Source organism: Saccopteryx bilineata, chromosome 3 (assembly GCF_036850765.1).
Source record: "Saccopteryx bilineata isolate mSacBil1 chromosome 3, mSacBil1_pri_phased_curated, whole genome shotgun sequence".
Taxonomy (NCBI): domain Eukaryota; kingdom Metazoa; phylum Chordata; class Mammalia; order Chiroptera; family Emballonuridae; genus Saccopteryx; species Saccopteryx bilineata.
Window position 1 is genome coordinate 165441038 of NC_089492.1, and position 23999 is coordinate 165465036.

Sequence of the window (23999 nt, forward strand, 5' to 3'; positions counted from 1 at the left end):
TTTTTTTAATTGATTGAGTTTAGAGAGAGAGAGAGAGAAAGACAGGGAGGCAGAGAAAGAGAGAATTATTCATTTGTTGCTCCACTTAGTTTTGCATTCATTGGTTGCTTCCCATTTGTGCCCTGGCTGGGGATCAAACCAGCAACCTTGATGTTTCAGGACAACACTCAAACCGTCAAACCGGCTGAGCTAACCGGCCAGGGCTGGGGTAGAATCTTAAACATGGCATCATAAGACTGAGTTCACATGGACATGGACAACAGTGCAGTGACTGCCAGTGGGCTAGGGGGTAGTAGAGAGAAGTGGAGGGGGTGGGAGGGGGTTAATGGTGAAGGGCAAAGACTTGACTTGGGTGGGGGTGAACACGCAATATGATGTACAATGACATGTAGAATTGGGCACCTGAAACCCGTATAATTTTATTAACCAGTGTCACCCGAAAAAATTTAACTTAAAAAAAAGCTCAAGTTCAGGTCTTCAGATGTTATTACCTTGGCCACCAGACTTCTCTGAGACTTTCCTCATAAGAATTGTTAAAAGATTAAACAAGATATGTCCGTGTAAATTATTAAGCACTCTTCAACAAGAGAAGCCTGGTACACCTACCTGGGAAATGAGATAGTGCATGAATAAGAGATGGTGAGAACTGTCACCAAGTGTCCGGAGGGCTGAGGGGAAGCTGGGAGCAAGAATATATAGCAAACCCACGTTGGCAGGGTTCACGTGACTTTGGCATACTGGAGTGGGGAAAGCACATTCTGCGGCAAGGGTAGGTGTGGAGAGGACAAGAAGCTGAAGGAATCTAGGTAAGGACTTTCTTAAGACCTTTGTAGGCATGCTTACATTTGGAAATCACATGTAATTTTTACACACAGGATGGGAACAAAAGAAGGTTTACAGTGTGAGTACATGAAACAGCTTATCCTTGTATTATTATTTATTATTATATTATTGTCTTTTTTCAAATATTTTATTTATTCATTTTAGAGAGGAGAGAAAGAGAGGGAGAGAGAAAGGGAGTAAGAAGGTGGGGAGGAGCAGGAAGCATCAGCTCCCATATGTGCCTTGACCAGGCAAGCCCAGGGTTTCCAACTGGAGACCTCAGCATTCCAGGTCAACACTTCATCCACTGTGCCACCACAGGTCCAGCTAATTATTGTATTATTTTTTATACAAACTGTAAACCTGCTTTGCTCTCTCTGTAAGTGGCATTGGATTCAATGGCATTGTATATGTAGTTCGGAAATGGCTAAGCACTTCAATTTTTGTAAATACAATAGTTGGGTTTTTTTTTTTCATGTTTTAGAATCGACAAGTTTTGTTTTTGTCAGATTTCCTTAGTTTTTAAAGCTTAGGCTAGGCACTGTGCCCATATTAGAAATGGATAAGGCATCAATGAACGCGCATCTGGCAGGGAAGTCGTGAAGAAAGCAAGCAGGGGGGAAACGGAACCTACTGGACAGGCGGAGGCGGTGGAGAGAAGGAGACTGGCGGGGGGGTCAGGAGCCAGTGCCCCGGTTCCTGGAATGTTGGAGATACAGGCCGCAGATCCAGGTAACCCCAGAAGGCCAAACCAGGAGACCACTGGTAAGGACACTTAGAGAAGGAGGCGAAGAGATTGTAAAGCTTGCTCAGTGCCTTCATCCTCCCAACGAGTCTGTGAGCCCACAAAGGGCTTATCTCTCCTTGGCATCGTCCACTATTCCATTGTGACCAGTCACCGGCCCTCCTGACCGACTGATGAAAACAGCGGAACAAACCTGCTCCGTTTCTGTTGTGCATAAGTGGAGAATTTTGGGTGACACACACTTAACCAACCCCTGAGGTCATCTGCACCCCCGTCCCCGCTGGGTGAAGCAGCAGATTCTGCAGCTCCAGGGAATCGCGAGCTCCTGGCACTGGCCGAACGCGGGCCTCCTTGCCAGTCCTCGGCTCAATGGGTCCCAGAACCAAGGCCTGAGGCCCATAGTCCTGGAAAGCTCCAGGTGCTAGCGAGCCGCAAGTCCTCGACGTCGTCACCTAGGCCTGAGGAGAAAGCCGCAGGCTCACACCCTCCTGAGCAGAATCTCGTCCTACAACTCCCAGCATGCCCCGGGCTGACTGACAGCTCGCCCACCAATAAGAGGGTCCAGTCTGGTTCGTGGGACCAATCCAAGGGCACAAAAGAGGCCATTCCCGAGGCATATCAGCGCGCTCTATAAGTGGTCCTCTGGCTTTTTTGGTCACCAGAGATAAAGAGAGGGACAGTCGTCGTAAAATGGTGACGCTGGCTCTACTATGCCGCTCACTCTCCTCCTTGCTCTTTTCCACCCTCCGCCCCGCCTCCGGCTCTTAGTTTGTTTCTCCCCTCCCGGCCTGAGTGGACAGGCGAAGATGTGGAATCGCCAAAGGTTATTGGTTGCTGGTAGTGTCACTCTGGAGGGCGGGGCCCTCAGCGGCGAGGACAGCCCCTCTCGGACGGTGATTGGCCTTGTCTGAGTACACTCGGGCTGGGACCCTACCCTTTCGGCACCTTGGGGCGAGACCTGGGAGGACGGTGACAAGTGAGGGTCCGGTTGGGACTCGCAGCATCTTCGCTTGCCGCGTGCCCTCCCTAGAGGGCCGGGTTGGGGGAAGGAGCGGGAGGCCCTCTACCTCATCACGCGGGGGCGAGGGTGGCACTTGTCACGTGTCTGGCGCGGGACCAGTGGGGCGGGCGGCGGGAGGGGGGTGGTAGTGGAGGGCGGGAGAGGTGCAGGGGTCCAGGAGGAGACCACAGGACTAGCTCGAGACCTAGACCTGGAAGTGCTTCCGGGGAGGACTTGGGGGAACAGAAGACGGCGTGGGGGTGTCTGGTATGGGATGCCATGGAAAGGAGGGGGCCCTCCTGAGCAGATCCGTGAGTGGTTCCTTTGAGGAGCCCCCTTCTCCCCCTTTGCCCTTTGAACTGCTGAAGAGTGAGTCCCCATGGTCTCTGTTCAAGTTCTGCCAAGTTTTTCTTTGGGTGGGCATAGTCACCTACTTCATTACATAACTACCCAGGTCCTTTTCTAATACTGGGTCTAAAAGTGGGGAATATGTCAGAAAAGAAGCCGCTACTGGGCTTCGTGGACAAAGTCCCCAGTGGAACTGCCCCTGGGAACTCAGGCAAGACTCACTGCCCTTCGTGCATGGGGCTCTTCAAAGCCCCCAGGTTGTTGCCTTGTTTGCTTACAGTTTGTACCACGTGTCTGGAGCAGCTGGAACCCTTCTGCATAGTGGACACCCGCAGGGGAGACTCTGACACCAGCTCTAAGGGGTCAATATTCCAGGAACTCAAGCCCCACGGTCTGCAACCGCAGATCGGCATCCTCTGTCCAGTATGTGACACCCAGGTGGACCTTCCCATGGGTGGAGTGGAGGCTTTAACCATAGACCACCTGGCCATGAATGATGTGATGCTGGAGAGTCTGCATGGGGAAGGCCAGGGTCTGGTGTGTGACCTGTGCAGCGACAGGGAAGTGGAGAAGAGGTGTCAGACCTGCAAAGCCAATCTCTGCCATTTCTGCTGCCAGGCGCATAGGTAAAGGTGGGATACCCCAACCTGTGTGGCTTAAGAACAGTACACAAAGGTGTTGAGACAGAGACATCCCTCCTTGGTGAGCAGATGGAAAGGCAAACTTTCTGAAGTACCATGGAAGGTCAAAGTGCAATCTACGATGTGATAGCAAATACTCTAGAAGGGTAGTTAACTTTTGCAGCCTTATATACTACCCTTTGTAATGATAAACTGCCCACAACAATTAGAGGATATTTCAGTGCTTCATATTCATTTTGAAATATCCCCTAATTTTTGTAAGCAGTGTAGTGTCAAGGCTTGCAAAGTCCTTTTCAGTTTGCAAGCACATTCACAGTGTCCTCAGATCATCAGTCCTTTTTGTACTAGATAATCATCATAGCAGGTGCTGGAGAAACAGGAGAATAAATACCATAGCCCCTGCCTTGATCTCATCTGATCCTTGCACTCTTTATAGAAAAGTAAGCACTGTTTCCACCTGTATTTATTGAGGAAACAAGCTCAGTAATATGTGACTTGCCAAGGTCCCAGAGCTGGTAAGTATATAACAAAACTGAATTTTAAATCCAGATGTACATTCTCTTTCTACTAATCTATGCTGCCTTCCCAGCATAAGGAGATTGGCAGCGCCCCACCTCAGCCTTTTTCTTGTACCCTAGAGTCACTGTGGAGCTTGGTAAGGTGTAGGTGCTCCTTGGGGTGCAGATGGTCTTTTATGGCATTTGGTGAACAGTTTGTCATATGAATCTTCATCCCTTCTCAAGCCCCTCCTCCATTCCAGGACATCAGAATATAAAATAGCCAAGGTTTTAGAATTAGCCTTAAGTAGTTTTTAAGTTCTGCCTTCCATTTATTCTCTGGACTCACCCACAGAACAAGTTAGTAGTCTTTAGTCTTTCTATTTTTAACTTGGAACTGTAATTGCTTTGCTGCCAGCTAAACAGCTGACCCTATTTTCTCTACAGCCACTCATCTGGTGCCGGACAGGCATGTAAGTTCAAGTTACTGTAACAGTCACCATGGTTTCCTAGGGATCTCCCTGAATCTTTAGAGGGCTACAGAAAACAGGAATTAAGAGCTTTGATTCTATCCATTGATTTCACTCTTTCTAATGTTGATAACCTGTTGAGGAAAATTCTTGCTTGACGCTTTGGATGACACAGACACCAGCCAAAGGAAATGCTCTACTAAAATCTTAGGTAAAAGCAGAGGGAGGTTTTGGCAAAGCCAGCTAGCTGCTTTTTAATTGCCTGGGATTCACTGCTATGCCAGCTGGCACGGTTTCTGTCTCTTGGTGCTGGGTTTTCACCTTGTTCTCACCTCTAGCCTGCTGGAGGAGTAGGCAATGGCTCTTGTCTAAACTTGCCAATTTAATTCTTTGAGAAAAGTTCCACAATGTAGACTTAGTGTTGTAAGCCAGAAAGCCTTAGTTTACTATCATTTAATTTGTATAACAGCCCTTTCAGGTAAGTACTATCCCCACTGCACAGAGGTGGAACTGGAATCAGAGGATCATGTAGTTGGTAGGAGGGTAGAGCAAAGAGGTGAACTCAGGTTTGTTTGACTTTGGAGCCCATGGTCTTAAAACTGCTGGACTGTTTTTCCCAACTAGAATGGTTCCCTAATGTCTTGTTCCTGACTCTACTTACCCCTAGGCGGCAGAAGAAAACGACTTACCATACCATGGTGGACCTAAAAGACTTGAAAGGCTACAGCCAGATTGGGAAAGCCATTCTGTGTCCTACTCACCCTGCGGAGGAGCTGAGGCTGTTCTGTGAGCTCTGTGACCAGCCAGTGTGCCGTGATTGCGTGGTGGGTGAGCACCGGGATCACCCCTGTGACTTCACCAGCAATGTGATCCACAAGCATGGGGACTCTGTGCGGGAGCTCCTCAGAGGCACCCAGCCCCACCTGGATGCCCTGGAAGAAGCCCTGCAACAGATCAAAGAGACAAACAGTGCCCTCCAGCAACGAGTGGAGGCCGTGGCAGCCGATGTCCGAACATTCTCTGAAGGCTACATCAAGGCCATTGAGGAGCATCGAGACAAGCTGCTGAAGCAGCTGGAAGACATACGGGTCCAGAAGGAGAACTCCCTACAGCTGCAGAAGGCACAGCTGGAGCAGCTGCTGGCAGACATGCGCACTGGAGTGGAGTTCACCGAGTACCTGTTGACCAGTGGCTCTGACTTGGAGATCCTCCTCACCAAGGGGGTGGTAGTGGAGAGGCTCACGAAGCTGAACCAAGTTGAATACAGTGCCCACCCCAGAGTAAACAATAAGATATGCTTCTCTCCTCAGGAGAAAGCAGGCCAGTGCCGTGGCTATGAAGTTTATGGGGCCATCAATACCAAAGAGGTCGACCCAGCCAAATGTGTCCTTCAAGGAGAAGGTAGGAAGGCACTGCCTACTGGCATTGAGAGGGCAGAGGACAGGGACATCGTTTTTAAAGATTTGTGGCTTTTTCAGCTAGGCCTTCATTCAGCTAGGAAGAGCTCCCTACTGACCAGTTTGTTAAAGGGCAGTGACCTCTCCCTTGCCCTTTTCTTTCTGATTTGTTCTGGTCAGGGTATAGTTAATATCCCTTGCAGGCATAAGGCTTGATCCTTTTCCAGCTGATAAATGTAGTAACTATCAGGGAACTCAAGGATCACACTTTTTCCATCAGAAGACAGAACTGAGACAGTGCCCCTAGGAGGTAACAAGCATCAGGGCAGAGCGAGGTCCTGAGTGTCCAGGGAGGAGCACGCAGGCCCTGACTCCCAGGTCAAGTTCTGAAGAGGGTCTCAGAGGAATGAGGAGGAGATCATGGTTTACTTTCTTCTCTGTCGTTTTTGATTCACATAAGCCCCATACCATTGACATTTAAAAGAATATGGTAGGCATTTCATTCAATGGGGGGGGGGGGGGGCGCGAGGGGTACCGTATCATTTGACCACAGTGTCCTATTCTAAAGGAAGCATATTATTCACACATGTATGTCATACATCAGTCCTCTGGCACAGGAATTGGTTAACTGTTTGGAGGTCACAGCTCCCTTTGAGAACGATCTTTCCCTAAGAAACACCCACGACCTTGGGCAGTTTTAGGAGACTCTTAGACCCTTCATAAGCCTCTCCGTAGACCTCACAGTAGTTCATGAACACCTGGACAGGTTACAAAGCCCTGTTTCATCTGACTGCTGACTAGGAGCTGTAGGGAGGGAGGAGTGGATGATTAACTGAACCAGGTCTGGCTCTTTTCTTGAGAATGGAGTGTCAACTCAGGCAAGAGCTCTAAGTAATCTTTTTAAAGTATCTATTGTGTCCTTACTATTGAATATCCCAACACTTTGCCCTGAGCTATTGCATTGTGGAGGATCTCAGAACAGGGAGTCCAAACCTATTCTAACAGTATCTGCAGCTAAGAGATGGCAGTTTTGGGTTATCAGCTTCCCTCACAGGGTCTAGAGATTTTCTTCTCTAAATATCTAGGCCAATCTGGAGTATTTTCAGAGCTTCCACAGGGTTGAAGTTAAAGGTCCAGGATTCTGTGATCCAAAAGCAGCTGCTGGCGGAGAGGGCCAGGCTCAGCAGGAGTCTCCCAGGAGGTATGCTCTGGGAGGCAGATGGGAAAAGAACAGGGCGATCACCGTGAACAGGAAGTGCAACCTTTGGTTCTAACAAGTAAAAGCAAGATGGTGTCTGATCTGGAGAGGTAGCTCTGCAATGGGCCTTGAAGATGAGGACCGTGTGTGTCTCTCCTGCAGATCTCCACAGAGCCCGGGAGAAACAGACAGCCTCCTTCACGCTGCTTTGTAAGGATGCAGCGGGAGAAGCCATGGGCAGGGGAGGAGACAACATTCAAGTCGCAGTTGTCCCTAAAGATAAAAAAGACAGGTTTGTACTCTGCAGTCACGTCGTGGGGAAAGGTGAAACTGGAACCTGAGGTCCTTGGCAATAGTGGTGTGACTGCGGTTGTTCTCCTCCTCCCCGGGGTGCTACTAAAAACGGGACGCGAGCAACTGGGCCAGATGTGTTTTTTTGTGTGGGTTTTATTTTTAGATTTTTATTTATTGACTTGAGAGAGAGAGAGAAACATCAATTTGTTGTTCCGCTTATTTATGTATTCATTGATTGATTGATTCCTGTATGTGCCCTGACCCGGGATCAAACCTATAACCTTGATGATGCTTTAACCAACTGAGCTATCTGACCAGGGCTCTTGTGTGCGTTTTATACCTATATTCAAGTCTCTTTCAAAAGTCTGACCTGCCCCTGATTGTCTTCATCCCACTCTCTGAATAGAGTGAAAAATATTCAGTATTGGACTGAAAGGTGCCCTTCTCAAAATGTAGGCCACTTGGCTACTGCACTGTCTTGGGAGCCGAGTTCCAGGGCCCTGCAAGTGGAGGAGGGAAGGGCGAGGACGGAGTGCAGGAAGGCACAATGGAAGCCATTCAGAGAGAGCACATCGTTTTCAAGGAAGTCACTGAACAGCTGACTAAATTAGCACTTACATTGCTTTCCTTTATGTTGCAAAATTAATGAGACAAGTAGAAGCAGTATCCAGTTTGGGGGGGATTTAAAATTAAGACCGAATTTAATGGTGTAGTTTATATCCTGAAATAGTGGGCACCTGAAGCAGGCTGAGAGTAAGTGGCTTTTTGGAACCCTTGTCTCCATCCAGTCTGGTCAGAACGATGGTGCAAGATAACAAGGATGGAACATACTGCGTTTCCTACATCCCCAAGGAACCTGGCATCTACACGGTGTTGGTCTGCGTTAAAGAGCAGCACGTGCAGGTGAGGCAGACCAGTGAGCATGCTTCCGAGCACCTTCCACCCCAGCCCTTAGGGTGCAGACCTTTCTCACAGGATAAGCCGTGGAGAAGGACTGAATAGGATTCTCCTCTTTCCTCCTTCCTTTCCCTTTAGAAACAGCCTGGATTCTGTGACTTATTCTTACTAGAGGATGCTGGGGACTCTAAGAACTCTCCTGCCTTATTTCCCCTCCCAGCAGTTATGCTTATATTTTATCATTCTCCTAGTTGGCTTGTTGGAACTCTTAATTGGGAAAAGATGCCTTAATCACAGGGGGGCAGTCTATCAGCAGATAAGAACCTACACTCAAGAAATATCATCTAGCTCAGGGCTGCCTAGCTTTGTACGGACTGTGACCACAGTGGACTTACTGGAGCACGATTGGGAGACCTGCACCCTCTTCTTACAGTCGCAGCCACTAGTCATCCAACTGTTTATCTACTGACTCGACTGTTTCCATATATACTTATGTCACCATGGTTACTAAACCACTTCCACGACAAGTGTAACACTTTCTGGTTAGATTATGAATCTTTCTGTTGACAATGGAGTAGTCAGAGGTTCCCCAAAAGAAAAATCAACCCTGACAGGGACACGAAGATGCCGTGCAGTCATGAAATGTTAGGCTGTGGTGTGCAAACTAGGAAGACTCATTATTCACTAGCCACTCTGCCTAACTACAGTATGCCAGAGTGGGTTAGGTGTTTTTACATACATTATTTCATTTTTCTTCTAAACCATTCAGCCATAGAAATCATCATGAGAAACCAAACTTGCTAAAATACACAGTGCCTGCATAGCAAAATCAGAATTTGACCCCCCTTTTTTTGAACTCCAAGTTGTTTTTAAAAGACTGTAAACTCTCTTGGCCCTAGCTGTTAGGTCAGTAGGTTAGAGTGTCACCTGAGACACCAAGGTTATAGGTTTGATCTCCAGTCAGAGAACATACAGGAAGCAGCCAACGAGTACACAACTAGGTGGAACAACAAACAAATGCTTCCCTCTTTCTTTTTCTCTTTCTCCCTTCCCCTCTCTGTCTGAAATCAATCGATAAAAAAAAAAATTTTAAGTAAAAATAGATTGTAAAGTTAAAAGGCAGAGATTTAACATCTGAAAAGGTTCCAAGGTGCCAGACTGACTCTCGACTTTGTGCTTTCACGGGCTGCATGGCTCATACAGGGAGAAGCACATAGTCACACTTATTAAATATTGTTTAACATAGGCTAGAAACTGGAGAATGGGAATTACCTGGAAGGAAATGGGACAGGTAGAAGCTTCTAATTTGAGAATTATTAACCACTTTTAACTCTTCTCCCTTGCGAATCTCTTCACTGTCCCAGAACAAATAGGTGGGTAAACAGGTATGTCCAGGATGGAAGGGTAGAAGGGAAGGAGGTAGCTCAGTATATGAGGGGAGGTGTGTGGCTGAGAAACTGGAGACAGGACCATGGCTGTCCTAGCCTTGTGGTTATAGCGTTCTAATTACCCCTGAGGTTCCTCAGCAACAGAGCAGAAACCAGTCAGTTACAGGAAAGAATAGATGGGGTTTACTAGTGTCACGTGGTCTGGGTGCTAGCAGGGACTCTATCTGGCCCCATCCAGCTGAGCACCCAGATAGTTACTGTCCTGTGTTTCCCTCCTGCTGTCCTTGTCCATGTAAGGGCAGGCCCTGTGACATACACTCCGTTTAGCACATGAGATGCTCAGCATATCTCTGCTGACTCCTACATAAGTTGCTGTTCTTTGCTCTTGGTCTGAATACTGAAGGGCTCGCCGTTCACTGTGACCGTGAGGAAGAGGCACCGCTCACACCAAGGCATGTTTCACTGCTGCACATTCTGCTCCAGTGGAGGCCAGAAAACTGCTCGCTGTGCCTGCGGGGGCACCATGCCAGGTAGGGGTGCCAGTCACTCTTGAGAGTCCTCCCCATCTGGGCTGCCTCCCAGCAGTGGGAATCAGCTACTGCAGACACTTGGTTTAGGATATTCTGATTTAGACTTTGTAAGAATATAGTCTATGGATATAAGTACCACAGTTCCAAAACTTGCGTGTAGTTTCTTTGTTCTGAACACTGAAACAGCAAGCTTACAAGTTCCGAGCTTTTTTAGTTTTGAAACAGTTCATCAATCCCATGAGCCCTGTGCTTCTACCCGGTCACTTGGTGTCCTGTTTCTCCCTTCCCAGCATCCCCACAGTATAAAAATGTTGCCTGTCCTGTTCCTTTGAAAAGGTTAAAGAAGTTCCAGACAAGGCAGGGATGGGGGAGTAGATGATTAAACCAACTGAACCAGGTCTAGCTCTCTTGTTAGGGGGAGGAGAGTCAGCTCAGGCAAGACCTAATTATTATTATTTTTTTTGTATTTTTCTGAAGCTGGAAACGGGGAGAGACAGTCAGACAGACTCCTGCATGCGCCCAACCGGGATCCACCCGGCACGCCCACCAGGGGCGACGCTCTGCCCACCAGGGGGCGATGCTCTGCCCCTCCGGGCGTCGCTCTGCCTCTGCCATGACCAGAGCCACTCCAGCGCCTGGGGCAGAGGCCAAGGAGCCATCCCCAGCGCCCAGGCCATCTTTGCTCCAATGGAGCCCTGGCTGCGGGTGGGGAAGAGAGAGAGAGAGAGGAAGGGGGGGGGTGGAGAAGCAAATGGGCGCTTCTCCTATGTGCCCTGGCTGGGAATCGAACCTGGGTCCCCAGCATGCCAGGCCGATGCTCCACCGCTGAGCCAACTGGCCAGGGCCCTAATTATTTTTTTAAAGTATTCTAATATGTCCTTCTCTGATGGTGGGCCATAAGCAAGGCTTTTGTACCCTTTGGTATAAATACTTCACGTATTTCCCCATGTAGAAGATGCACCTTAATTTTGGGGCCTGAATTTTGGTAACAACAAAAAAAAGTATTACATAAAGTTATTGAACTCAAGTTTTATTCATCATAAAATTCATACAACTCCTCATCACTGTCAAAACTCCCATCCATTAGCTTATCCTCATTTGTGCCTAACGAATCACTGTCTTCAACAAAGAGCACAAAACCAAGTGCAAAAAAGCAGGAAATGCAAGTAAAAAAACTTCAACCACTGTATAAAATGCACTCAATTTTTAGACCCCCAAATTTTTGGAAAACGGTGCATCTTATACATGGGGAAATACAATACTTTTTTATTTACACTCCGAGTGCAAATTTATTTATCTTTCGTTTTATTTGTTAAAATCCAAACCAGTTCATCTCCTTGAGTTAGCAGTGTTAAAATAACCCTCTTCTCAGAACTTTAGTTCACCTTAATTCATTTGCTGTCATCAGTCCCGAGTCCTCCTGACTAGAGGCATTGATAGGTTGTTCCTCTTACCGAATTTTTATTAGATGTTTTCACATCCAGGAGTCTAAATGCTGCCAGGAGCTTTAATTTCCATGGTAACCACTTGGACTTCACTCTGATGGTGTTCCTCCCTGTCCTCTTTGTACCACGCAGGTGGGTTCCTGGGCTGTGGCCATGGACACAAAGGCCACCCAGGCCGCCCCCACTGGTCATGCTGTGGGAAGTTTACTGAGAAGTCAGAATGCACGTGGACAGGTGGGCAGAGCACGGCAAGGAGTCTGCTCAGGACCGTGGCACTCTGAGCGTTTCCTGGTCAGCCTGCTAAAGCTGTAGCCAGCACAACTTCAGGCTACCAGACAACCCCAGGCCTTAACTCTGAAGAAATTGGCAGAATTAAAAACAAAAGTGCCTTATCTATACTCTCAAGCTCAAGTACTTTGTGAGTTGCTCACTGATTGTACGTGTGGACAGCTGAGCACAAAAGACCACACGACTACATTTCACTCAGCAATGGGTTGGCAGTGTTCTTTCTGTACCAAAAGAGGCTGTCTCCTTTTTGTACGGTTATGGAGGTATCTATGCCTTTCAACCTAGAGATTGTGGGGATAGTTAGGGTCCTTACTACTTTTTGATAATTAACCCTTTTTATTTCTTCCTGAGTTACATTTTATATAGATATTTTCCTCAGAAATAAAAACCTCCTTTCACGAGCACATTTTAATGGATTATGATGTGATCCAGCTGTTTAGGTGGAAGTCGCCTCTTCCCCTTCTATGCCTTGTTCATGTGAACCCCCCGAGCCTAAGGCTACTACTTGGTAAGGGCACGCAGGTAGTTAGTAAACAAGGGGAGTGATGTTGAAATATAACCTTGCCTGACCAGGTGGTGGCGCAGTGGACAGATGTGAAGGACCCAGGTTCGAGACCCAAGGTCCTCAGCTTGAGCATGGCCTCATCTGGTTTGAGCAAGGCTCACCAGCTTAGGCAAGGGGTCCCTCGGTCGCTGTAGCCCCACGGTCAAGGCACATAGGAGAAATTGATCAATGAACAACTAAGTAGCCGCAACGTAGAACTGATGCTTCTCCTCTCTCTCCCTTCCTGTCTGTCCCTATCTGTCCCCCTCTCTGTCTCTGTCACAAAAAAGAAAGAAATAGAACCTCACACATTTACTGCAATTCTGCTCATGCCAGGCCATCTAGGTAGCCCCATCCTCAGCTCTCTCAACACTTGTTTGTTTTGTAGAGAACAGTCTTCACTTTTGTCTGTGTACCTAGAAGTTAAGTAGAAGCTTTGACTCTGAAGAGTGAGCCTACTCGGCTGTTAGAACCGGAAGAGCGTTGCTGGTGCTGGAAGTGCACGCCAACATGCCCCTACAGAAACCTGTTTTTCCTTTGGTTTTGGTGACATTGCTCTTCTCACTCCTCCTGTGTCAGGGACCTGCCCTCTGTCTTCTCTGCTGGCCCCTCCTGGCCTGGCCTGTCTGCACACACTGGAAAGCTCCAGGGTCAGTTCTTCATTTCTGTTACTCCCCATTCCCAGATGTTCCCATCCTCTCGTGACTTGAATGTCATTTATACACTGGAGGCTTCCAAATTAATCTCCAGCTCTGCATTCCAAAGGATTATATCCAATATCTTACTTAGTATTTACACTTGGATATATCACAGGCACCTCAAATTTAGAATGTCTGAAACAACTACCAAATTTCAATGCCCACTGTCCACCTGCCTGTATGGCCCAACTGCTTCTGCGGTGTTCTCCACCTCCTCAAAGGAGATTCAAATCCACTCTCATAGGCCGTGGAATCCACTGCTCTGACCCTTCTCTTGCGCACCAGGACATACTGTCTTTACCACGGGCTGATCCTATCAGCCGTCCCTTCCAAGTACGTCTGCTGAGCACTGCTCTCCAGCTCCCTCCTCTGGTCTATTCTCCAGTCAGAAAGGTCCTTTCTAAACACTTCAGGTCATGACACTCTTCTGCCCAACACCTTCCAATGGCCTCCCATCATGCTCAGAGGAAAGCCAGTCCTAACATCAGCATGTAAGACCCTGCCTGACCTGCTCTTCTCCTGTTCCAGCCCAGCCGGCCTGCCTGGCGCTCCTTGAACTCTGAGTACTACTTTCTGTCTTGCAGCCTCCTCACCCCTCCACCTGGAATGCTCTTCTCACAGGCGCCCACACAATCCACTCCTTTTCCTTAGGTCTCTATTTTGTCAGATACCTTCCTGCAGAGGTCCTTAAGTGCCCTGTAAAACAGCAGCCCTCGCCCTACCATCTCACCCTTACTGGGCTTCATCACCGTGTACACATACATTCATCTGTCTACTGTCTGTCCTCCTACTAGGCTATAAGCTCTATGAAGGCAGAGATTTGGCCTTTATTAACTACTATGTATACTGTCCCTGTATGTGTTGTTCCTGGCACACAGTAGAGGCTTAATCAATATTTTGTTGAGAATAAAAATCTAACTGGTAGAATTTTTAGTTTGGATGTCCTTGGTATGTTTCTATAAGCCAGACTTCTCTTCCACCAAACTCCAATATTTGTCATTTAACCAAATATACCACTTAGAAAAAGTCTCCGCCTTCTCTAGAACTAGCTGGATAAATTAAATGCACCTTAGGAACCAGCTCTGAGTTTTCTAATGACCTCAGACATCTAGGGAATTGCTCACCGTGAAGAAACTTACTGTATTTACATAATTTCCCCACCCTACCCCGTCCCGCCACACGTTTTTTAACAAATCAAGATTTCATAAAATAAAGATAAAAAGCCTACATGTTTCAATCAGAAAAAGATTTCAGTAATTAGATAACTATTGTAGATGAGCAACAAAAAACTTCTATAAAATATCTAGGTTTTGGCAAATGCCCCAGCCTTTAAGCAATATTAATGGCAACAGTTTCATTACAAATATTAAGAAAGTTTGTAAAAGTGGTGGTGGGGGCCCCTATTCCTGGGCCTGTGCTACAGTGGAATCTAAACTCCATTTGATTTAACTGCTCTGCCAGAAAGTAAGAGTAATCTGCAGAGCCCAAAACTCTGCAACACTGAGGATTCAGGAATTGACCCCAGGGTAGCAAAGTACTTCAGAAATCACCTTTGAGTAGGGAGCACTGAAGCATCAACATGATGCAGTTATAAGTCAGTGGTCCCCAACCTCCAGGCCACGGACTGCTACCGGTCCGTGGGCCATTTGGTACCGGTCCGCAAAGAAAGAATAAATAACTTACATTATTTCCGTTTTATTTATATTTAAGTCTGAACAATGTTTTGTTTTTAAAAAATGACCAGATTCCGGCCCTGGCCTGTTGGCTCAGTGGTGGAGCGTGGGCCTGTTGGCTCAGTGGTGGAGCCTGGGAGTCCCGGGTTCAATTCCCAGCCAGGGCACACAGGAGAAGCGCCCATCTGCTTCTCCAACCCTCCCCCTCTCCTTTTTTTCTGTCTCTCTCTTCCCCTCCCGCAGCCGAGGCTCCATTGGAGCAAAGTTGGCCCGGGCACTGAGGATGGCTCCATGGCCTCTGCCTCAGGCGCTAGAATGGCTCTGGTCACAACAGAGCAACGGCCCAGATGGGCAGAGCATCGCCCCCTGGTGGGCATGCTGGGTGGATCCCAGTCGGGCGCATGCGGGACTCTGTCTGACTGCCTCCCCGTTTCCAACTTCAGCAAAAAAAAAAAAAAAAGACCAGATTCCCTCTGTTACATCCGTCTAAGACTCACTCTTGACATTTGTCTCGGTCACGTGATACATTTATCCGTCCCACCCTAAAGGCCGGTCCGTAAAAATATTTTCTGATATTAAACCGGTCCGTGGCCCAAAAAAGGTTGGGTACCACTGATATGTTACACCTCTGCTGTAATGGGGAAGAAAAAAGAGCCACAATTGCAGGCTGCATCCTCTGAGAGGCTATAACAGGATAAACACCTTGCCTGGCTTGGATAGCAAACATATACATTTACCTGTCAGCCCACCCATCCTTCTCTAATCTCGCAAATGCGAGTCACTCAGCTTTACTCCTGAGGATATATACCTGTGTGTTAAGTTAGTCTCAGTTAAGAGGTAGTTGGGTGAAGTGAATGCTAATTACAAGCAGAATATACAAAGTAGTATTTCACTCTTGGCCTTGTTACTTTCTACATGTTGATTCCATTTCCTTCCTCATGTCCTCAAAGAAGTCTTCATACCAGGTCAGACCGCTGCTCTTAGCCCTCCCTGCTACACAGCCCCTCCACTGTGGCGCTCCTCACCATCGCCACCTCCTAGTCACGCGTGAGGATTCAAGTAACGCCTGTCTCTCCTCCTAGACTGCAAGCCTCAGGACAGGGATTGGTTTCGGTTTTATATTGCCAATGCCCAGCAGTGCCTGGCACATTTATACTTTTTAATTAATTTATAAATAATTAAGCAGTAAAAGTATTCTTCGAATCTTTCCTTTCATATATATCTCTACCTACACTCAGATTCAGCTAAGGGTTCTGGGAAGAAAGACTCAAGCTAGTAAAGACATTGTGTGGCTGTAAGTCTGCGTCCCCTGTTCCGTCCCTAGGGGGGAGGCTTTGTCTCCTAGCTACTGAATCCTGGGGAACTAGGTACTATACCTGACCCTAACTTCACTTTTATTTTTGAAAACATTTAAATCTAGGGTATAGGCCTAGGAATTCTAAATTCCTGCTATAACTCACTTTCTGACTATAGGTATACTTTTTAATTGTCTTTTCCTAGGGCTAGATGCTGCATAGGAAATAGTCCAGTATCCCACTTTGTAAACCTAATTCTCTCAAGGCATTACAGCAGACGACAAGATTTCAAATGACCAGAAAGGCCACACTGAGTGCTGGCATCTCCACGGTCTTCCTATTAGTGCAGGAGAATCTGGCCTCACCCACGAGCCCTGCTGAAAGCCACTTCATTGGGCAAGAAACAGAGAGGAAACCATGCCGTGTTCCTATGTAGCCATTCTAAATCACAACTGCTAGAGAAATAGTTCACGCCTTACAAAGATACCATCCTATCTACTGGTGTCCATAATGACTGCATGACAACAGGAGTCCTCAGTGGGGTTTTTGAAGGGACAGGATTCCACCCAGTCATGGCAAGCACAATGAATGCCATTTTAACTAGCACCATTAAAGAGAAGTCAAAGTATGAAGCTTCCATGAAGGCAATTCTGTCACATCAGGAACACCCTGTGAACTGGGTGCCCAGCAGCGCTGCACTCTGGTGAGAGATGTTCACCATCTCACTCTTTCAGCTGCACCCATGCTGCTGTTGATTCTCATGTGCCCTGGCCTGGCCCATAGCAGTAACACCAGTGTTTGCAAAGCATGTCAGGCTTTACAAAGCAATGAGCTCCCTCTGTCCTTGCCTAAGAATGGTGAAGTAGGTGGGCAGAGGGAACAGGGAAACCTGACAGTGTGGTGTCACACAGAGGAGGTGGGCTGACACTGAACTCAGGGCAGCGCCTCAATCAGGCCACTACACTGTGGGATGTGGCCCATTGCTAGAGGGTACAGAGGCCCCCTTGTCATGCCCAGACCTTAAATCCCTCACAGTGGCCCTGGCTGGGTTGCTCAATTGGTAAGAGTGTTGCCCTGATACACCTAGGTTGTAGATTCAATCCCTAGTCAGGGTGCATACAAGAATCAACCAATGAATGCATAAATAAGTGGAACAGGAAATTGATATTTCTCTCTCTTCCCTCCGTCTCTAAAAATTAATAATTTTTTTTAAAAAGACAGTAACTAAAATGAACATAAGTCTGAAATAGTCACCAGAATGCCACTTATATTAATCCATGACAAAGTCTCACCCCAAGGCTAGGACTGAAGGATGCATGTGTAGTACATTTCATGCTATCAGGACAGTGGTTCCAACTTTTGCTGTATCCACCTCAAATCAACAGCACCTCACTGTTATAGAAGCACTTATCCAAGACACAGGTGGCTTTGCTAGCTTAGCATTAGAACAAGGAACACTAGAGAAACTGCTTATGATGCCAGAAAGAATCTTACATTTGTCTATGGACTCTGCAAATACCGCAGGCTATAATCCCTTCAGCCCTCTCCAAACTAAAAGCAAGAATACTTGAACTTCAAAGTTACCATCTCTTCTCTCTTAACTAGTGTTGGAACCGACACCGACAGGGCTCATCTAACGCACTTTCTGACTGACATGAACCACTGTCTATCCAGGCAAATGGGTTACAGCAGGCATATTTGTTACTGAATTCCCAGTGGAGCAGAATGAGATATATGATAATCCACACATCTTACAGATAAAAGAATGGAGATGCTCAGGGAATCTGTAACTAGCCTAATATCAGACAATCAGCAAGTGGCAGAGGCAGGGTTTGTACTGTCTAGCTGGCCTAGGAGCCACTGCTTCTCAGGTGACACTTATCTTTGCCCTGGTGCATTGTACAGCCTAACTCTCAAGGATAATCTTATGTCCTTCATTTCCTGATTTTATCACTGTAGCTGCGGAGTTCTGAAAACAATGCCCACCTTACAAATGTGGAAACCTAAATGTAGAGGAGTTAAGGATTTTTCCAAGGTTATATCCTCACTCAGCTAAGGTGAACCTGGAAATGGACTAGTCTAAGTTCTACACCAAAATCTTCCTATCAAACCAACTGTCTTGATAGGAAGAGGCCTACCTCTGTAGGCCTTCAGATCTCGTCCTTCGAAGGCATCTTTGCTTAAACAGGCCCCAGTGCCCAGTCCATAGCATGACTGGGTTAACAAAGGATTTCGTTTCCTACTCCTCACTCAAAGGAGGGTAACAGCACTACCTAGGAAGAACTACAGTTCTCCCTAGCTTAAGTCAACAGAGTAAAGTGTTCTGGAGATGAATGCTAACGAGAAGAAATCTGAATAGTTTTCCTAAGTATAAAAGTCTTACGAGTTTGTATTAGTTACTAATTGCTACATAAACAACCCCAAAATCCAGTAGCTTAAAAAAAAATTACTTCTTGACCATGTCATAGTCCAATGTGGGTGAGCTGGGGTGGGCAGGGAGGCACACCTGGGGAAGGCTTTTCGTCCAGTCATTCCAAAACCAAAAGGGCCAGTGGCCCAAAACGGGGTACCAATCCCTAATCTAGAGGCCGCACGGCTCTCTCAGGCCTTGTGGTCTTCCACCAGTACTTCTGCATCTGGGGGCCCAATGAGAGGAGACACAGCCTGAAGAATCATTTGCAAAGTTTTACAGGAAGGATACAAAACGGCTTAGATCATTTCTGTCCTCATTCCCTTGGTGAGAACTCAGTAATATGACCTGTGTAAATGCAGTAAAGATGGGGAAATGTAGTCTCTCTGGGTGCCCAGGAGGAAAAGCAAACAGGTTTAGTGAACACAGCATTATCTCTCTTATTCTGTCAAACCATTAGATTCTACCCAGAACAATACCAATGCTAAATGATGCAATAGTGCAAAGACTAAATGTTACAACAATACTAAATGAAACATTAATACTAAATGCTACAAATACAGTAAATTTGTAAAAAATACTATAAAAATGATACAAATATTAAGTTATGATACTATGCTATATGCTATACCACTAAATGATAAGACACCTACTACTAAATGATACGACATAAATAGTAAACAGCTCTTTATGTACAAAGCACCTCCTTGAGGTCATCTGAGGGAGAAGGACCGTAGGGTCCACTCTCTGCACGGCCCATAGAGTAGTTAGAGGAGTGACCTCATGGCGGGAGAGAAGAGATGGGACAGAGCCTGTTAGAAAAGGTACTGACACAAGGTTCCCGTCAGTTGAGAGGAGAAAGGCTGCAGAGTTTTTACCGAAGCTTACGCACAACTCTCCCAGAGTAGTTTTCCAAAATTTTCTAGCCCTGAAACATTTTCTTTTATCTGAAGTCATTTATTGGTTTGTATGTCCCTCATTAAATAAGTTTATTGATTAACATGGTTGACTGACCAACTGGTTAACATGACAACTGATCCTCAATTCTGGGGATAAGACTGCCTCCCGTGAGGAGGGCATAAGGCTCAATGGTGAAATGGAATGCCAAGAGCATAAAGGACTATGGGAAGTCGCGCTCCCAAATCCTAATACAAACCAATGGTGGAGCCATTCTGAGCTCTATAAACAGGAAGTTAGATGCCAAAAAGGACTTTGAGGTCAGCCAAGGTGAGCTTGGTAACTAATTCTCCAGATATGGATAGAACCTGTTTGGCCAAATCTTTCTTTTTTTCTTGAAGCTGCAAGATCTTCTCCTCCACTGTTTCCTCACAAACAAATCTAAAAAAACAGACAAGCAAACAAACAGAAACCCAAAGTGGCATTTCTAATAACATGTTCAGACTTCTATTTAAGCTTTAGTTTTATTTAAGCTTTGTCAGGTTTGGTTAAGAACTCTATATTTAGGCAATTCAAACAGCTTGGACTAAATATATACCCATTTAAAATGATGTGACTCAAATTAGTTTTTCTTATTTCTTTCTGAAGCAAATGCCAAAATAAGCAAGATAACCCTATCCAAAAAAGTGCAGACTCAGCTTCCACAACAAAGTGCTGTCTTGATGTGGTCAGAATGCATGAAGCTCATCAAGTTCCTGCTAAGTACATGTGCTGCTTTAAAACAGTATCTTCTTTCAGTCCACATTGAAAACAAGTTTTACAAATGAAGGAAATGCCAGTGTTGTCATTCCACCACTAACCCGCTATTGATTAAGCATCCACTGTATACTATGTACTACTTCAGTGGTAGTCAACCTGGTCCCTACCGCCCACTAGGGGGCGTTCCAGCTTTCATGGTGGGCGGTAACAGAGCAACCAAAGTATAAATAAAAAGATAGATTTAACTATAGTAAGTTGCTTTATAAAGATTTATTCTGCCAAACTTAGCAAAAATCCGACATAAAGTACTTGGTAAGTAATTATTATTATATGCTTTAACTTGCTGTAACTGCTTTAATAAATTTTATAAAGTAAAGTTACTTCCCTACTTTATAAATCACCATGACTGTGGAACTGGTGGGCGGTTAGAAAATTTTACTACTAACAAAGATACAAAAGTGGGCGGTAGGTGTAAAAGGGTTGACAACCCCTGTGCTTCATGAAGTGTAGTTCTGGAGAGATTTACATAATCTTGCCCTCAAAGAGAACACGAGAGAGAGAGAGAGAGAGAGAGAGAGAGATAAAAATAAGCAACAAAGCAACAATAATAATACCACCAGAAAGTGGAAACATGTCCAGAGTGCAAAGGAGCAGGCAGCAATCAGTCTGGAGTGCTGGGGGGAAAGCTGTACCGAAGAGCTCACCCTGCACGTGTGACCTGGCGGGTAAATGAGGGTTCGCCGAGGGAAGAGTGGGGAGGGCATCACCTGGAGTGGGAAGGCATGGAAAACCGTGGCTGAGGTTTAGAACACAGTATGTTGGAGGAAGACCAAGTCATCCAGTCCAGCCAGGGCGAAAGCTAGGACTCCACCCCGCTGCATTATAATGGCAAAAGCTCAAGCAGTTGGTGAGGGCCAGATCATGAGTAGCTTTGTTGTTGTGCTAAGAAATTTAGAAAGAGAGAAGGAACAGTGGGCTGGGAAAGAAGGGATGGTTATAAGAAACATTTAGAGAAAAAAATTAATTTTTTAGCATTGGTATTATCACTGGGTAGGTAAAAAGTGAGAAGAAGGGAGGAGTCCAGTTTCTGGCTCTCTGATTGAACAGTGAAGTCTTCACAAAGATAAGGAATTCTGAAGAATAAATAGCTGAGATGGTAGGAAGACACAATTTCAGTTTGTGACATTTTGAGTCCCTGGAATACATAATAGTACTTACTCCACAGTGCGTGCTCGATAGGTCCTAGCTTTCTTTATGGATTGAATGAGATGAATGCAAGAATGAATCAATAATGGTTGAGTATGTGGCCAGATTCAGAGATTAAGCAGGAATTGGATATCTAGGTCAGAAATTTGGGGGATCCTGGAACTGAAGACAGTCTGGAGTTACTGGAACAGACAGGGTTCCTAAGGGAGGTGAACCGGAATGAGGAGAGAACTGAAGACAGGAACACTAACTGGATCACTGTACTTGGCAAAGTTTGGAATTCACTGGAGCCCCTTAGCAAGAGCAACTGCGGTGAAAGGCCAGCGGGAAAGTCCACTGGTAACAGTTGAGGAATGGATGGCAGTGAGCACGTAAAGACAGGCAGTGATTTCTCATCCCTCAGGAGATGAAGCAGGAGGTCACGGGGGCCACAGATAGCGTGGACTGTAGCATCAAGGTAGCTTTCATTATTTTTAAAGAGAAGAGTGTCCCGAATACAGGAATATTCTGCAAAATTACTGGCTTGTGCTCTTCAGAAATGTCAGTGCCATAAAACAAAAAACACTGAGATATTGTTCCAGATAAAAGACAGAAGAGTCATGACAACAGAATGCTACGCAGGAACTAGGCTTTTGCTGAGGACACCATTGAGACAAGTGGCAAAATAGAATGAAGTCCATAGCTCAGGTGGTAGTATTATATCATTGTTAATGACCCAATCTTGATCATTTTAATATGGTTATGTGAGAACATGTCCTTATTTTTAGGAAATGCACACTAAAATGTTTAGAGGTAAATAAGCATCATGCCTTCAACTTACTCTCAAACGGTCCAGAAAAATGTTTGCACGTGTGATATACACACACAGCCAAGCATGTGTACACAGGAATTTTTTATATCATTCTTTTGTATCAATCCTTACATTCTTTTTTTATATGTCTGAAATTATGTCAAAATAAAAGTTTGAGAGGGGGGGCGGGGGGTCCTTTCACAGCCGTCTGGCCTGAGGCAAGGCTCAGCATCCTAGACAAACCTGTGCCACCTTTATGGAGGCCAACTCCAAGGTCACCCTACATGGCCTGAGTTCCCATCCTAACTGTGAGCAACAGAGAAGATGCCTCAGGAGCATCATTAGTAGAGTGAGCACCAAATACTTTAAATTCTATGAAATCACTACCCAAGAAAGACTTGACGAAAGCAGAACGTGGAAAGGGTCCTATGTCCTGGGAGACATTTACTTACTTGTGTATGACAACATCTTTCTGCTGTCCTACTCGGTAAATTCGGTCACAAGCTTGATCTTCAAGTGATGGATTCCTGGTAGGAGAGAGATAAAGCCCAAAGGCGCTGACATCCTAGGCCAGTGGTGGCCAACACCACAGGCAAATCCAGCCCACAGCCTGTCTTTGGTATAGCTCTTTAGCTAAAATTGGCTGTTACATTTTTAAAGGGTTGTATTGTAAAAACAAACAAAACCTCACAATGAAGAATATGCAGCAGAGACTTATGTAGCCCACAAAGCCTTAAAAGATTTACAGAAAAAGTTTGCAGATCTCTGTCCAAGGTAATACTGGCCTCAGAAAGTTTAGTGTCAGATATTTTCCTGCCCTCTGAGACACTGGGGTCAATGCTAATAGTGACACAGCACTATCATCAGTTCACCACTGTAAAACCGACATTCAAACTTGGTCACTAACTACCTGGGTGATCTTGGGCAAGTCCTCTGCCCTCGGCCCTCAACCCCCTGCTACTCGGAAACACGAGAGCTGCTGATCTCAAATACCTTTCTCGACTTTCATATTCTTGATTCAACTTAAGAGACAATTTGTTTCCTTCTTAATAGATTCTGATTCTCAATTCCAAAGTAGTCTCTCTTCTTACCACCTTAAATCTTAGATAGTAGTTCTCCACTTCAGAAAATAACGAAACTCCCAGTCTGTCCCCCTCCCTCACATCTCGGGGAGCCCAAGAAGGACCTGAGCACATTCTGTAGGACGACAGCAGCAGGCTGGCCTGCTCATGCCCATGGGCTGCCTGGAGAATCAGACTGATGTGCAGCAATCCCTGACGAGTATAACTGGGAACTTAGCTAATTTCCAGGAAAGGCGCTATTATGCTCCTGGTATTGACACCACACGGGAAGCCAAGTGAATCATGTTAAATGTATTCCTAACATAATTAGAAAATTCTTTCCTCTTTTCCTTTTAGAGTAACTGCTCCCTCTTTTACAGGATTGAGAGTTGCCTGGATGTCAACAAATATGTCTGAAATACAGTATTTGAAGAGTTAGAACTGAGGGATGTAGCTCTTAACCAGGAGGAAAAGCCCTGCTCCTAGTCTCCATGGAGACAAATGTTAGTAACAAGAAAGTGACTGGACAATTTTCAGTAGCATTTGAAGCCTTGATTTCCCAGAAATTCGGGGCTGACAACTAGCCCTATACCCTGTTTAGATTTAGAGCTGCATCTATACACATAAGCATAGCAGCATCTCCCTAACACAGAAAGAGCACAGTAAACATCAGATAGACCCTACTGTTCTTCTGGCTGGGGGTTCC

At 46.0% G+C, this 23999-nt stretch overlaps 2 protein-coding genes across 14 annotated transcripts in view; one reads left to right on the plus strand and one right to left on the minus strand.

The window, feature by feature from the left end:
* Window positions 1-2246: 2246 nt before the first annotated feature.
* TRIM45 (tripartite motif containing 45) lies at window positions 2247-23955 on the plus strand. Of its 6 annotated transcripts, none has more exons than XM_066268183.1 (7): window positions 2247-2390; window positions 3196-3541; window positions 5191-5924; window positions 7281-7410; window positions 8201-8315; window positions 10101-10227; window positions 11805-14111. In XM_066268183.1, exons 2-7 carry the CDS (start codon window positions 3366-3368, stop codon window positions 11951-11953), a joined length of 1431 nt encoding a protein of 476 aa, XP_066124280.1. In that variant the 5' UTR covers window positions 2247-2390; window positions 3196-3365; the 3' UTR covers window positions 11954-14111. The 6 variants fall into 6 exon arrangements, with proteins under 6 accessions (XP_066124280.1, XP_066124278.1, XP_066124281.1 ...); XM_066268181.1 differs by lacking the exon at window positions 2247-2390 and adding an exon at window positions 2439-2543; XM_066268184.1 differs by lacking the exon at window positions 2247-2390 and adding an exon at window positions 2746-2834.
* Window positions 18967-23999, minus strand: part of TTF2 (transcription termination factor 2) — a 48716-nt gene continuing 43683 nt past the window's right edge. For 4 of the 8 annotated variants that reach the window (XM_066268171.1, XM_066268169.1, XM_066268166.1 and 1 more), the window contains 2 exons: window positions 22685-22759; window positions 18968-19918 (listed from right to left, as the gene is read on the minus strand). In XM_066268171.1, coding sequence (XP_066124268.1) covers window positions 19774-19918; window positions 22685-22759 — 220 coding nt within the window. In that variant the 3' untranslated portion in view covers window positions 18968-19773. Of the gene's footprint in view, window positions 19919-22684; window positions 22760-23999 lie in introns of all 8 variants that reach the window. The other 4 variants (XM_066268170.1, XM_066268168.1, XM_066268174.1 and 1 more) reach the window with 2 other exon arrangements.